The 16,615-nt window shown below is 45.6% G+C and overlaps 1 protein-coding gene across 5 annotated transcripts in view; it reads left to right on the top strand.

Annotated features, from left to right (window-relative positions):
- opa1 (OPA1 mitochondrial dynamin like GTPase) overlaps window positions 1–16,615 on the top strand; it is an 84,640-nt gene that overhangs the window by 56,765 nt on the left and 11,260 nt on the right. For all 5 annotated transcript variants that reach the window (XM_078410915.1, XM_078410913.1, XM_078410914.1 and 2 more), the window contains 2 exons: window positions 669–762; window positions 3,052–3,162. In XM_078410915.1, the coding sequence (XP_078267041.1) occupies window positions 669–762; window positions 3,052–3,162 (205 nt within the window). The remainder of the gene's footprint in view (window positions 1–668; window positions 763–3,051; window positions 3,163–16,615) is intronic.

Here is a 16,615-nt window from a genome sequence, read left to right as displayed (position 1 = left end):
TTCAGACCTGAAGAAGACTAACGTTTTCAGTCAGAGAGTTTTAAATCTGTGGAATTCTCTGCCTCAGAAGGCAGTGGAGGCCAATTCTCTGAATGCATTCAAGAGAGAGCTAGATAGAGCTCTTAAGGATAGCGGAGTCAGGGGGTATGGGGAGAAGGCAGGAACGGGGTACTGATTGAGAATGATCAGCCATGATCACATTGAATGGTGGTGCTGACTCGAAGGGCCGAATGGCCTCCTCCTGCACCTATTGTCTATTGACCTGAAACGTCACCTATTCCTTATCTCCCGAGATGCTACCTGACCTGCCGAGTTACTCCAGCATCGTGTGCCTACCTAGGGACAATTTACATTTATTCCAAGCCAATTAACCTACAAACCCATATGTCTTTGGTGTGGGAGGAAACCAGGGCACCCGGAGAAAACCCATGCGGTCACGGGGAGAACGTACAAACCCCGTACAGACAGCGCCCGTAGTCAGGATTGAACCCGGTTCTCTGGCGCTGTGAGGCAGCAGCTCTACCCGCTGCGCCACCGTGCCGCCGAAATAGTAAGACTGTTCAGCACTCATATCTCAACCTGTGATCTCACTAACTCCAAACAGAAATGCTTGTATTAAATTTCTCCCAATATTTTCTCTCTCTCCTTGCCCTCTGCCACCCCGACAGCTGGATTGTAATAATGTTATACTGTTCTGGCGTATTCAACGGATGCTGACAATCACTGCGAACACACTCCGGCAGCAGCTGACAAATACAGAAGGTAGGCCAATGTCCACCTGCCATTGAAGCTTCTCATGTGATGTACTTTACATAGGTCTGCCATTGCAAACACCTATGGCAAACCATTGATTGTTAATGTAAAATGCTTGGAGCTTTCAATGAGTGATTGCATGTAAATATTTTAATCTTGAAGACCTATCTTTTAAATCCATTTTGAGCAATCTCAGATACATAAATTTTGAGGCATTGCATTTGGAAACCAGATCAGCGGCGGCACGGTGGCGCAGCGGTAGAGTTGCTGCCTCCCAGCGAATGCAACACCGGAGACCCGGGTTCGATCTCGACTACGGGTGCTGTCTGTACGGAGTTTGTACGGTCTCCCCTTGACCTGCGTGGGCTTTCTCCGAGATCTTCGGTTTCCTCCCACACTCCAAAGACGTGTAGGTTTGTAGGTTAATTGGCTTGGTGAATGTTAAAAAAAATGTCCCTAGTGGGTATAGGATAGTGTTAATGCGCGGGGATCGCTGGTCGGCGTGGGCCGAAAGGGCCTGTTTCCGCGCTGTATCTCTAAACTAAACTAAACTACCAAGAGATAGTCGGGGTAACCAATAACAACCGTTCCCTTCCCACCATCCCCTTCAACTACAATCCTTCCTCTGACTTCACATTTCGTGCCCCTTCTTTCCTGATCACCCAATCTCACGCCCTTTTGTCTTCTCTCCATCTCTGGCCTTTGTCTACACTTCTGCCACCCCCTTCACCTGTATCCACCTATCACTAGCCAGGCATTGTACACAAGTTCATAAGTGATAGGAGCAGAATTCGGTCATTCGAGTACACTCCGCCATTCAATCAAGGCTGATCTACCTCTCCCTCTCACCCCCATTCTCCTGCCTTCTCCCCGTAGCCCCTGACACCCCTTGTCCCAGCCCCATCTCTCTTCCAGCTTTCAAACCCCCCCCCCCATATAATTAGTCTGGCTGCTTCTGTTGGTGGAGTCTGAAGAAGGATCCTGACCCAAAACATTGCCTGTCTATTCTCTCCATAGATGCTGCCTGACCCACTGAGATACTCCAGTACTTTGTGGCTTTTTGAAGTTATATTAGGCATGTACTCAAACCATGGTTAGAAAACATTTAGCGTACTTTATTATAAGAAGTATGTTCAGGAATCAAGAAGTAATGATGTTTTACAAAGATGATGTTGGACCTGAGTGCTTGTACCTGTCAAAACATGAATGACTGTATGTGGCTCTTGCACAGCCTCTGCAGCGAGAGGGAGAATTAATCCTCACAACTTCACAAGTTATAGTAGAATTAGGCCATTCGGCCCATCGAGTCCACTCCGCCGAGTTTCCTCCTACACTCCAAAGACGTGCAGGTTTGTAGGCTAATTAGGTTCGATAAAAATTGTGATTTGTCCCCGAGTGTGTGTAGGATAGTGTTAGTGTGCGGAGATCGCTGGTCAGCGAGGACTAGGTGGGCCGAAGGGCCTGTTTCCACGCTGTATCTCTGAACTAAACGAAACCAAACTTATTGGTCAGACAAGCAGCTTCATCTGGGTTCAAAAGTTGATGATTTTTCATTTTTAAAGAAAATTCCTTTAACTTTTTGAAAACTTTCAAAGTTAATCCTTTAAAATCTAGGTTTAATGTGGGAAATCTAAATTCTACGCATTGACTTCCCAGAGCTTCATAAAACTATACAGAGAAAGCAAAGTGAAAGGAATGAAAGGGTTTGTGTTAACCTTTTGTAAAGTGTATAATAGGCATGCCATAAACTCGTCACCCTGCCATAAAAAGGAAATCAGTTCATCTATGGCTTTTTTTCTGATAATTTCCAGTTATTACTTCGCTTACTACACAGATCAGCTTGTTCCAAAGGTGACTCAAAATAATTCCACTGCATTATCAGCACAATGTAATGACACCTTTTCGTTTTAGTTTTAAAGATACAGCACGGAAACAGGCCCTTGGGCCCACCGAGTCTGCACCAACCAGCGTTCCCTGCGCACTAACACTATTCTACGCACACTAGGGACAATTTACGATTTTATCAAGCCAATTAACCTACAAATCTGCACGTCTTTGGCGTGTGGGAGGAAACCATAGCCCCTGGAGAAAACCCACGCAGGTCACAGGGAGAACGTACAAACTCCATACAGTATAGTCAGGATCTAACCCGGGTCTCTGACGCTGTGAGGCAGCAGCTCTACCACCGCGCCACCATGCTATGGATTTGAACCTAAGTTACGTGTCTATATCTTTTGATGATGAATTAAAGGAATCATTGTTCCCTTGGTTTAAATGGTTGTTTTCTGTCAATATCAGTGAGGCGCCTGGAAAAGAACGTGAAGGAGGTGCTGGAGGACTTTGCAGAAGACAGAGAGAAGAAGGTGCAGCTACTCACAGGGAGGAGGGTACAGCTGGCGGAGGACCTCAGTGAGTGAATCTGCTCGACCGTCTCACCGCATTAACGCCCTTTATGCTCATATTTGGAGTCTTTGCACTAATCTGCCTTGAGTCTCGAAGAAGGGTCTCGACCTAAAACGTCACCCATTCCTTCTCTCCAGAGGTACTGCAGCTTTTTGTGTCTCTCTTCGGTTTAAACCAACATCTTCTTACACATTGAGTCTAGTTAATGTGGCGAGACACAAAATGCTAGAGTAACTCAGCGGGGTCAGGCAGCATCTCTCGATAGAAAGAATGGTGACGTTTCGGCTCAAGACCCCTCTTCAGACTGAATGTCAGGGGAGGTGGAGACACGGAGATAAGGAAGGGTAAGGTGTGTAAACGAGACATCAAAAGAGATGGAGAATGTGGCAAATGAACATGCGTACAGATGTGCTGTTTTGATTGTTTCTGGTCTTTGGGTGCATTTGAAGTTACTGAGGTGCTGGAGCAGTAATTTGGCATTCGAATAAAAACAGCATCTCGTAAACGTACTGTACTGAGATCAGCTGCAGATTGAAGAGCTTTCATGGCTAGAGTGAACAGTAATCAGGTCAGGTTCTGTGGTGGGGAGAAATCTTCAAATGACAACGTGCTTTCAGCTTTCTGATAAATCAATTTCACAGAGTCGTTCACCACAGAAATAGGCCCTTCGGCCCAACTTACCCATGCCCACCACAATGCTCCATCTAAGCTAGTCCCACTCTCTTGCGTTTGACTCATATCCCTCTAAACCTTTCCTATCCATCTACCTGTCCAAATGCCTTTTAAATGTTGTTAAACTACCTACCTCAACTACCTCCTCTGGCAGCTCGTTCCATATACCCACCACCCTCTGGGTGAAAAGGTTGCCCCTCAAGTTCCTATTAAATCTTTCTCCTCTCGCTGTAAACCTATATCCTCTGGTTCTTCATTCTGTAAAAGACTCTGGGCATTCACCCTATCTATTCCCTGCTAGAATGTTGACCTTCATTTGATTGTGAATTCTACAAAATGGTTGCTCAGATGAATTACTAAACAACATTCTATAATTAGTACGACCGATGCATTGGAGCCTATGGCTGACTTTTTAATTTTAACTGTCCTGGTCATAGATCTATCTATTTATAAAATATATTCACTCGATGCTCTCTGTGATTTCTGTTGAGCCACTCTGTTCCAGCAGGGGAGCGATGGGCAGCTGCTTTAGCTTGTGTCTGCTCCTTTGGTCTTGACAATATTCTCTGCCTGACCCGCTGAGTTACTCCAGCACTCTGTGAAATGTCACCTCCCCATGTTCTCCAAAGATGCTGCCTGTCCCGCTGAGTTACTCCAGCACTCTGTGAAACGTCACCTATCCATGTTCTCCACAGATGCTGCCTGTCCCGCTGAGTTACTCCGGCACTCTGTGAAACGTCACCTATCCGTGTTCTCCACAGATGCTGCCTGTCCCGCTGAGTTACTCCAGCACTGAAACGTCACCTATCCATGTTCATGGATATGGAATTGACATGGAATTCTCTGCCACAGAAGGCAGTGGAGACCAATTCACTGGAAGTTTTCAAGAAGGAGTTAGATTTAGCTCTTAGGGCTAATGGAATCAAGGGATTTGGGGAAAAAGCAGGAACGGGGTACTGATTTTAGATGATCAGCCATGATCATATTGAATGGTAGTGCTAGCTCGAAGAGCCGAATGGCCTACTCCTACACCTATGTTTCTATTGTGCTACGCATTGGTGAGATGCAGCTTGGGGTAGGGGTGACATTCCTCCCACCTGAGGCCATGAGTTCATTCCAAAACAACACACAGAGTGCTGGAGTAACTCAGCGGGTCAGGCAGCATCTGTGGAGAACAAGGATAGGTGACGTTTCACAGAGTGCTGGAGTAACTCAACGGCTCAGGCAGCATCTGTGGAGAACATGGATAGGTGACGTTTCACAGAGTGCTGGAGTAACTCAGCGGGTCAGGCAGCATCTGTGGAGAACAAGGATAGGTGACGTTTCATAGAGTGCTGGAGTAACTCAGCGGCTCAGGCAGTATCTCTGGAGAACATGGATGGCTGACGTTTCGGGTCAGGACCCTTCCTCAGACTGAGTTCACCGTGTAGACTAAGACTAAGGGATAGAGATGAGACGGGCAAAGTGTAAAGGAGATGTGCGGGGGAAGTATTCTTCACAGAGGGTGGAGACGGCTTGGAACGCACTGCCAGGGGTGGTGGTGGAGGCAGATACGATAGTGGTGTTTTTGAGTCTTTTAGTGAGGCACATGGATGTGCAGGGGGTGGAGGGGTATGGATCACGTGCAGGCAGAGGGGATTAGTTTAACTTGGCATCATGCACAGCACGGACATTGTGGGCAGAAGGGCCTGTTCCTGTGCTGTGCTGTTCCGTGTTCTAATCTAATGGGTGAAGAAAATAATGTGCATTTCTGCTTCTGGTCAGTAAGTGGCAGCATTTACTACACATTACATGATTCACTCACTCATCCTGTAACAAGACACGTCATGAATAATGCTTTGGTAGTGTTAATAAAACATTTGGTAATTTCTTGGTTAGGTACAACTGATGGCCATAAAATCATGTGTGCTTAATGTGTCCAGATATTAGAAAATAGGTGCAGGAGGAGGCCATTTGTCCCTTTGAACCAGCACCCATGATCAGTAACCAGTGCCTGCCTTCTCCCCATATCCCTTGATTCCGCTAGCCCCAAGAGCTCTATCTAACTATTTTCTAAATTCAACCAGTGAAATGGCCTCCACTGCCTTCTGTGGCAGAGAATTCCACAAATTCACAACTCTCAGGGTAAATTGTCCCTTCACACCAGGGACAATTTACAATTTACAAAAGCCAATGAACCTACAAACCTGTACATCGTTGGAGTGTGGGAGGAAACCGGAGCACCCGGAGAAAACCCACGTGGTCTCAGGGAGAACGTACAAACACCCAACAGACAGCACCCGTGGTCAGGATCGAACCTGAGTTTCCGACGCTGTGAGGCAGCAGCTCTACCGCTGCACCACCGCGATGGTCCATCATTGAATAAATCTCATCATCAACAGATGAATCAATTGATTTTATTACTAACAGCCATTATTAAAATAGAGAGAGAATATGCTAGATTTATTGTACAGAAATCTGGAGCCCAAGATTACAACATGTTGCATTATAACCTTTGCCCTTCAAGCCAGCACCGCCATTCAATATGATCATGGCTGATCATCCAAAATCAGTACCCCGTTCCTGCTTTCTCCCCATATCCCTTGATTCCTTTAGCCCGATGTGCTATATCCAACTCTCTCTTGAAATCATCCAGTGAATTGGCCTCCACTGCCTTCTGTGGCAGAGAATTCCACAGATTCACAACTCTCTGGGTGAAAAAGAAGCACAATTCGCCTGACCTTTATTTTAATAAACATTATGGGCCTTTTTATATTTAGCTTAAAGGTTCAAGCCCTGTTTATGATATTCTGTAGATGACATTTTGAATCGGGACCCTTTCACAGAGTGCTGGAGTAACTCAGTGGGTCAGCCAGCATCTCTGGAGAGAAGGAATGGGTGATGTTTCACAGAGTGCTGGAGTAACGCAGCGGGTCAGGCAGCATCTGTGGAGAGAAGGAATGGGTGATGTTTCGAGTCCATCCTTTTTCACCAGAGATGCTGCCTGACCTGCTGAGTTACTTCGGCACTTTGTGTCTGCCTTAGAAAATTACAGTACAGGCACAGGCCCTTCAGCCCACAATGAAACTGTTGTGAAGCAGAAGGGATCTGTAAAAAGGATTGGATAGCAAGCTGTTTGGTGGGGTAGTGAGAAGTGAAGTAATGGTGTTGGGAAGGAGTGTTGTGCAAGCAAGGAGCACACGTGCAACCAAGGCATTGGTTCAGGGAGCATCTGCAAACCAGTCCTCCCGTTCCACAACATAGCATGCTTAACAGAAGACACTTTTTACTTCAATAAATGTTAACAAGCTTGCTTACATGCCCGTGCCTGTCCCTTTGTGCATGTGCAGTCCTTGCACTGGTAGCGTTACTGCATCCTAGCAACTTGGCTGCAGGAAGTCTTATTCACTGCGGCTGTAAAGAAATGCAAAGGAAAGGGAAATAAATGAAGGGCTCCATGTTACCTATTGTGGTCTAGGTAATGGTTATGAAAAGGGAATGCAAACGACTTTTTCCTTAATGTCAGCTGTGTCTATTTTAATCTTTTCAATGACTAACGTTTATGCGGCATTGTCTGTGCCGTTGTGTAGACAATAGCTGTCTTTTTTTTGCCTGTTGATGGTGTTGGCATGTCTGGACTTGGTGATGGCTGAGGTTGCATAACTAGGCACTGGTTGCCACCCACGTAAAATATACACGGAGCGTCACACAACAGGAAGGGAACAACGCGCTTGAGAGAGCATTTTCTGATGTGCTCTTGATAATGGATCTCGCCAAGAGATTGAGCCCTCCTTGAAATAAGTCATGTGCCCGCAAACATTGCTGCTTGGCATGTATCAAAGTCAGAGTTTTCACTGGCACTTACTTCATCATTATTATTCTTGTTTAAACAAATAAAATCATGTCAAGTTTCAGGCATTGCTGTTGTTAGATAAAGCTTCCAATTATAAGGCAGCTGTCACGCCATCTAAAGTATTTTACAATCGCTGAAGTGAATTCACAGTGTGGTCTTACGGCAGTGTGCACAGTGAGTGTATCACTGTGTTGTTCTGTTACTGCAATCAAACTTGGAATAAATGCAACCTGTGTGTGTGTGTGTTGTTAAATAACTTGATTTGAGTTAGTGTCGTAACGTCCGATTTATTTTGCGACGCTTTGATTTGCAGTGGGCTGTGGCACGGTTTGTTTTAATTAAATGAAGAAGGTAGTGACAGTACGGCTCAATCGTTTTGTACTTCTGCTGCTGTAAAGGATTAGTGGATATAGATTGCCGTCTGGACGTACCCACTCAGCGTTGCCTGTCCTTTAATCTCTGATCAGAGAGGTGGAGAGGACCTCCTGCCTTTGGTTACCGTCTGTTGCATTGGCCACACGCGCAGCCAGTAATTGTTCCTGTGTCTCCTTTATGTCCCTTGCTGTGTGCGCCCTACCTTGGTTGCTAAAAGGACAAGCCCAAGCTTGTCCGTTCTCTTTCAGTTTGGCTTGCCTTTCTGTTATAAGTGTTGGAAATGGTTAGGTTTGCAAGGACTCTTGGCAACAGCTTGTGTTGACGTCTTTTAAGTGTATGCTTATTTATGAGACACTGCGTCGTAAACGCCAGAATGTGCGGTTTGGAGTAGTGGACGTGCTTTAAGCTTGCACACATCGCACTCAACTTAGTTTTAAATGGCCTCCTCTAAGAATAAAGGGGAGGCCATTTAAAGCTGAGGTGAGAAAAAACTTTTTCACCCAGAGAGTTGTGAATTTGTGAAATTCTCTGCCACAGAGGGCAGTGGAGGCCAATTCACTGGATGAATTTAAAAGAGAGTTAGACAGAGCTCCAGGGGCTAGTGGAATCAAGGGATATGGGGAGAAGGCAGGCACGGTTATTGATTGTGGACGATCAGCCATGATCACAATGAATGGCGTGCTGGCTCGAAAGGCCAAATGGCCTCCACCTGCACCTATTTTCTATGTTTCACCCCCATCTGCAAGAAGAGCCTACAACACAGTCAAAGCCCAAGTAACTCTTCATTAAATGACTATGTCACCATGCACATTTAGAACAGCGTGGCGCAGCGGTAGAGTTGCTGCCTCACAGCACCAGAGACTCAGGTTCGATCCTGACTATGGGTGCTGGCTGTACGGAGTTTGTACGTTCTCCCTGTGACTGCATGGGTTTTCTCCGGGTGCTTCGGGTCCTCCCACACTCCAAAGACGTGCAGGTTTGTAGGTCATTTGGCTTTGGTTAAAAAAATTGTAAATTGTCCCGAGTGTGTGTAGGATAATGCTGGGCATCACTGGTCGGCGCCGACCCGGTGGGACAAAGGGCCTGTTTCCACACTGTATCTCTACAGTATGGAGTCTGAAAGGTGGAGGAGATGCTGAACCATTTAATAAGATATCAACTCTGCATTCTCATCTCACCTCCTTTCTTATTCAGTATCTGCTACCAAAGCCCCAATAGACTGCGCTGCCATCGTCCTGTGAAGAAGAGTTCCAAAGACTTGCAATCCCCTGAGACCTCTCCCATCTCTCGGTACTCTGCAGTCTTCCACTGTTGAGATTTTTCACTTTTCATGGACAATGGGCCATTTCACCTTATCCTCCAGTTTTCCGAACCTTGTTCATTACTTAGTGTTTTGCAGCCTACTTATGTCCCCCTCACGATTTACTTTCCTATATTGCTTTATTATCAGCAACTATATCTTGGGAGCTTTCATCTGCGTCATTTGCACAGAAACATAGACAATAGGTGCAGGAGGAGGCCATTCGGCCCTTCGTGCCAGCATCGCCATTCAATGTGATCATGGCTGATCATCCAGAATTAGTACCCCGTTCCTGCTTTCTCCCTATATCCTTTGATTCCGACTCCCTCTTGAAAACATGATATCCAACTCTCTCTTTAAAACATCCAGTGTATTGGCCTCACAAAATACTCCAGCATTTTCTGTCTACCTTGGATTTAAACCAGCATCTGTAGCTCTTTCATACATAGTGTATTGGCCTCCACCGCCTTCTGTGGCAGGGAATTCCACAGATTCGCAACTCTCTGGGTGAAAAAGTTTTTCCTCATCTCATGGTTTACATGAATTCCACACAGGGTTGCCAACTTCCTCACTCCCAAATACGGGACAGGGTGACGTCACCTCCCCGCGCCCCACGTGACCTCACCCAGCCAGCGGCCACTTGCTCCCGCTCCACCAATGGCAGTCGCCCTGCCCTGGCGGTGACCTCCTTATTAAGGGTTGCCAACTTCCTCACTCCCAAATACGGGACATGGTGACGTCACCGCCCCGCGCCCCACGTGACCCCACCCAGCCAGCGGCCACGTGCTCCCGGCCGGCCCGGACGGCCGCCATTGGCGGAGCGGGAGCACGTGGCCGCTGGCCGGGTGAGGTCACGCGGGGCGGTGACATCACCCTTTGTCCCTTATTTGGGAATGAGGAAGTTGGCACCCCAACTAATACGGGACACGGGCGGTCCCGTATGGGACAAACTAATTTAGCCCAAAATACGGGATGTCCTGGCTAATACGGGACAGTTGGCAACCCTAATTCCACAACATGGAGGCCCCAGCATCAATCCTTGATACACACTCTTTGTAACATATTGTCCAGCAGAAAAATACCCGTCATGCTGGCTGGCTGCTTCTTATCGTCAGATAACATCTTTAAAACAGAACGTTTATAATCTTACCATTTCTGATCACGCGGAGCTCATAGGAATTATGAAAGTCTGTGTGGATTCTCTGGCTGATCATTGCTAAACTACATTAATGCACTTTTGAATGATAGCCCCTGCTGGAGTTTAGGGAAAAATGGGTGATTGTCTTGCAGTTTGAGAAGAAGCACAGTCTATAAAGGGAAACTTGTTTTCTGAAGTACTTGAAGGGGCCTGTGCTCTTCCAAATACTCCGCGTGTCTGGCGGATAGTGGTTTACTCAGCTAGAGTCGGTGAAGATGAAGGATTTTGTGCCAGGGCTCAGAGATAATTGATGAGGAGTCTAACGAGGAAATTGCAGGCAAGGAACAGAGCATACACAGCCAGGCTCAGTCTTCAGAGTCCAGTCACATCATTTAAAGTCATGGGTGGAGAGAAATGATGAATTGTTACACCACTAACGGCCTATTTACTAACCATTAATCTGAACCTGGATTGCCGGCTTGCAAAGCTTTGATGCGTTTTGGCACCATGCAGCACTTGTAACTTTTAAAAAGATGCATTGGATTCCAGCGTGGAGTTCAAATGACCTGACTTGGAGTAAAATAAAAAGCTGTGATGAAGCAGAATCTTTTAACAGCATCGGTGGATAAGTTTATTTTGGAATCGGTTCAGTTCAGTTGAGTTTATTGTCACGTGTACCGAGGTACAGTGAAAAGCTTTTGTAGCGTGCTATCCAGTCAGCGGAAAGACGATACACGATTACAATCGAGATGTCCACAGTGTACAGATACAGGATAAAGGGAATAACGCTTAGTGCAAGGTAAAGCCAGTGAAGTCTGATCGAGGCTAGTCCGAGGGTCACCAATGAGCACTGCTGAACTGCAGAAAGGGAAAGCAGAGCGACAGAGGGAAAGCAGACGCAGTAAATACAATAAAGGAAGCACTTACAATTTTGTAATATCTTACCACGTTAAACAATGGCCACCTTACAGTTCGTTTATAGAAGGCGGCAGGTGTTCCATTATCTATTTTGAAGCAAAAAGGAAGCGAATGAATAAGTAGTCGTGCTGCTCTTAGAATAAAATATCTTAAAACTGATTCAGTGGCGCATCAGTGACCGCCAAAGGGCCATTCTCGGTCACGTGTGTGGCCCCGCATGGTCACACGCGTGACCAGAGATATTTCACCTCTGGCTCTAAACAAACATTGTCAGCGTAACATATTAGAATTTCACTTGATAAAGTTCGACATATATAGTCATATATGTAGTACAAAACAATATATCTGTAATGCTTCCAGAATTAGAAGAGATGTACTCCACAATTGTCCACATTTTTTTGTCACGCACGTGACCAAGAATGGCCCCAAAGAGTTCTGCCAAACATTTGTGAGACAGATCATTTACTGCTTTGTTTTGAACTTTATACAAAATGATGAGCCATATGGAGCCTGAACAATATCTCTGATTTACCATTGGACAATAATTGATTTCAAATCTGTGAGGAAGTTATAAACATATTGCCTTCACTTTATTTTCTAATTTGTCCATTAAAAATAAGTCGTATTCTTAACCATTCCTCTCTGTGATTGTTTTAATGGTGTGGTGTTGGCTTATATTTTATGAGGTTTGTTTTTACTGATCTGAGCTGTCATTTGTAACTCAAAACTCAGGCTATATGTTGTCAGCTTTGGCCTTTGTAAAATGATTCTTTATTTTAATGAAACCTCTGCACCACATATTTGTTGTGTGACGATTGAAGAACCTTATATTTTTGAGGCAGCTGCCTTTTATTTTATCATGGGGGGTCACGGTGGCGCAGCGGTAGAGTTGCTGCCATGCAGCGCCGGAGACCCGGGTTCCATCCCGACTACGGGCGCTGTCTGTACGGAGTTTGTACGTTCTCCCCGTGACCCGCGTGGGTTTTCTCCGAGATCTTCAGTTTCCTCCCGCACTCCAAAGACGTGCAGGTTTGTAGGTTAATTGGCTTGGTAAATGTAAAAATTGTCCCTAGTGGGTGTAGGATAGTGTCAGTGTGCGGGGATCGCTGGTCGGCGCGGACCCGGTGGGCCGAAGGGCCTGTTTCCGCACTGTATCTCCACACTAAACTTTAAAATCTAAACTCGGTTTTTGTGGGTTTGTTTAATTGGTTGCTTGTTCGTAATTCATTTTGCAGTCGGCTCCCGGAATGGCTTTGCTCTTCCCTCCTGCTTCCTCCCAGCGAGCTATTTGTTGATGAGGCTGTGCAGAGTAAACAGTGGAACAGCACAGTGGTCCGGGATGTTAGGCTTCAGTCCGATAAACAATGCTGCAGTTTGTTTGGTGCCTTTGCAAAGAGTGGTTGTTACGTTTGATTTATTATGGGCTCGCCAGCCCGATTCTTTGAGTTGCGTTTGCAGTCAAGGATTTGACAAATGGAGATTTATGCCGGTTGACAGCAGGATGGGAACCACATTCTCTTTTGTAGCAGCCAAGAAGAAAAAGGGCTGGCCCAGCTTCCAGCAATGTGTTTGTAGTCTTGACCCCTTTCATTTGCTGGCAATGTACAGCCAGCAGATAAATAGCGCCTCCCTTGTGTTTTCTTGACCCACTGACTGTCCATTCACTTCCCATCTGTTTTGCAGTCCACAGCCATGGGTTGATATAAATCTTTCTTCTCGAGAGATAGGAGACGTTCTGCATCTGAGAGGGCAGCCAGCAGCACATTGGGTGGTTTTCTCTTTGTCAAAGCTCGCTAGATTTCCTCTGGGCCGCGCCACGGTGAGAACTCTGCCTTGTGCAGTAGGTGTGAGGAGCTGGGGGCAAACACTGTTCCTCTGAGGTCGCGCACAGAGGCTGCAGCAAATTGTACTTCTGGAAAGGACCCCTTGTCCACACCAGTTAATCATAGTCTCGTGCACTTTGCAATCAACCCTTCAATATATTCAAGCGGAAAAATGGTCGAGTAAAGTAATACATTGATTTTTGCCATTCAGCCGAAATACTGGTCAGCTTTGACATTCGTACTAGATTGGTTAAAATGTTCAAAACAATTTATCAGATTCCAAATAAAATCAGTATAAAACATTCAAAAGTGATTATAAAAATTGCCATGGCCCTGCTCTTCAAAACAAAACCTAACCAACTATTTGTGTCTTACATTATGAATAGATCATTTTTGCATGGAAAAATCATCTTGCCTTCAAATAATATTAAATAAGCTACAAACTCAAGGAAAAAACGCCTGCTTTTGAAAATAGGCACAAAATGCTGGAGTAACTCAGTGGGTCAGGCAGCATCTGTGAAGAACATGGATAGGTGACATTTCACAGAGTGCTGGAGTAACTCAGCGGGTCAGGCAGCATCTGTGAAGAACATGGATAGGTGACATTTCACAGAGTGCTGGAGTAACTCAGCGGGTCAGGCGGCATCTCTGGAGAGAAGGAATGGGTGACATTTCGGGTCGAGACGGCACCTATTCCTTATAAACCAACATCTGCAGTTATGGGTATTTAATTGTCATTATACATATTGGCAACAGAACAAAGTAATTTTCACTTGCTGCAGCTTAACAAGCCCATTAACACAATAACTGATAAATATAAAATAATCGATAATACAATAAGTTAATGATTTCAAGAGAGAGTTAGATTTAGCTCTTAGGGCTTAAGGAATCAAGGGATATGGGGGAAAAGCAGGAACGGGGTACTGATTCTACATGAATGGCAGTGCTGGCTCGAAGGGCCGAATGGCCTACTCCTGCTAAACCTGCTTTTCTATGTTTCTACGTAACCATAATAGTGCAAAACCAAAGTCCATAGTGAAACTTGTTCCAGTTTGCAATGGTCGTACATCAAAATCTTAGATTTATTTAGAGGAATACCATTTCCAAGAGCTAATCATAATTGTAGCTGAAAGAATTCGTGGGCGGTCACGGTGGTGCAGCGGTAGAGTTGCCGCCTTACAGCGAATGCAGCACCGGAGACCCGGGTTCCATCCCAACAACGGGTGCTGTCTGTACGGAGTTTGTACGTTCTCCCCGTGACCTGCGTGGGTTTTCTCCGAGATCTTTGGATTCCTCCTAAGACGTGCAGGTTTGTAGGTTAATTGGCTTGGTAAATGTAAAAATTGTGAGTATGGAATAGTGTTAGTGTGCGGACCCGGCGGGCCGAAATGGCCTGTTTCCGCGCTGTATCTCTAAACTAAACTAAACAAAACTTAATTGCAGGGATTTAGTGAAATATTGGGTAGTTGCAGGTAGAATGAAGGGACAGTGTATCACATCCTCAATGGCTGTCCCGCACGATGGACTATTGTTCTCTCTAGTTTACACTGTTCTCTCAGCTGCTTCAGCAAATGTTGGCACATCTGGAGTGCCTGCATTATTCTGCAGTAGCTTTAAATTAAATCGACGATTCGTAGTATGTACAAATAAAGGTAGGTTGGCAGAGGTCAGCACTTGACAGTCACGCTAATCTGCTCGCCCCATAAAGCTAATGACCTTTTCTGGTTATTTAAATTTCCGAGCATACTCCCACTGTACAACAAAACCTTACGCACAGCTCACCACGTATTCTGCGTAGCGTAAGCAAAATCACAGCATTTTCAGAGAAATGTCATAATAGGTTTCAAAAAAATGTTACGTTTTTACTTTTGGAAAATGTTAAAATTTAAACTTGAAGAAGGCTCTATAATTCCTTGTCCACAAATTCAAGTATGTTTTGATAGATAGTTGACCAAATGCTGGGAATATTCAGACTTCAAGTTGTGGAATCTAAGGCTTAGATCTTCATATATGCCATTTGTAACTTTAATTAAAATAATAATAATAATAATAATGTATTTTATTTATATAGCGCTTTTCATATACTCAAAGACGCTTTACAGAGATTTAGAGAACATAGGGAAATGAATAAATAGATAAATAAGTAAATAAATAAACGAACAGAGAAAGGAGACAGAAGGTGAGGTGACCTTCAGTGGTTGAAGGCAGTACTGAACAGGTGAGACTTCAGCGATGTTTTGAATGTGGTGAGTGTGGAGGAGTCTCTAACGGTTTGGGGTAGTGAGTTCCATAGGGTGGGAGCAGCGATGGAGAAAGCAGGAGAATGGAGATTCTCTATCTCCTGATGCAGTCAGAATGGATACAAACAAGCTATTCATTTCGTAATACACTCAGAATAAAATGTCACACAACTGTTTAGGGCGGTGGGTAGGGTTGACAACTTCTTCACTCCCAAATACGGGACAAAGGGTGACGTCACCGCCCCGCGCCCCACGTGACCTTGCCCAGCCAGCGGCCACGTGCTCCCTCCCGGCCCGGGCGGCAGCCATTGGTGGAGCGGGAGCACGTGGCCGCTGGCTGGGTGAGGACGCGCGGGGCGGTGACGTCACCCTTTGTCCCTTATTTGGGAGTGAGGAAGTTGGCAACCCTACTAATACGGGACAAGGGCGGTCCTGTACGGGACAAACCAATTTAGCCCAAAATACGGGATGTCCCGGCTAATACGGTGGGTGTACGGAACGAGCTGCCAGAGGAGGTAGTTGAGGCAGGGACTATCCCAACATTTAAGAAATAGTTAGACAGGTACATGGATAGGACAGGTTTGGAGGGATATGGGCCTAGCATGGGGGAGGTGGGACTAGTGTAACTGGGTCATGTTGGCCGTTGTGGGCAAGTTGGGCCGAAGGGCCTGTTTCCACGCTGTATCACTCCATGACACTATGTTTACATGCTCTACTGTGATGTAGAATCATAATACTGCCATTTGTCTGGTTGTGTCTATACATAATAGTTATACAGCACAGAAACAGTTAACTATAAAAACTGTCAAGTTAAGAGTGTTTAATGAAAACATAGAACATTCAGCACAGGAACAGGCCCTTCGGCCCACAATGCCTGTGCCAGCCTTGATGCCAAGACCTACTCTTATCTGCCTGCACGTGACCCCTATCCCTCCATCCCCTGCATATCCACCTGCCTATCCAAAAGCCTCTTAAACACCACTATGGTATCTGCCTCCACCACCACCCCTGGCAGCGCGTTCCAGGCCACCACCACCCTCTGTGTGAAACACCTGCCCCACACATCTTCTTTAAACTTTGTCCCTCTCACCTTAAAGCTGTGCCCTGTAGTCTTTGACATTTCTATATGAACTGACATCGGAACTACAGAGAGCAAGGGTT

Source organism: Rhinoraja longicauda, chromosome 13 (genome assembly GCF_053455715.1).
Source record: "Rhinoraja longicauda isolate Sanriku21f chromosome 13, sRhiLon1.1, whole genome shotgun sequence".
In the NCBI taxonomy this organism is placed as follows: domain Eukaryota; kingdom Metazoa; phylum Chordata; class Chondrichthyes; order Rajiformes; family Arhynchobatidae; genus Rhinoraja; species Rhinoraja longicauda.
Note: the sequence above shows the minus strand (reverse complement) of the source record. Positions and strands in the feature narration are given on the sequence as shown.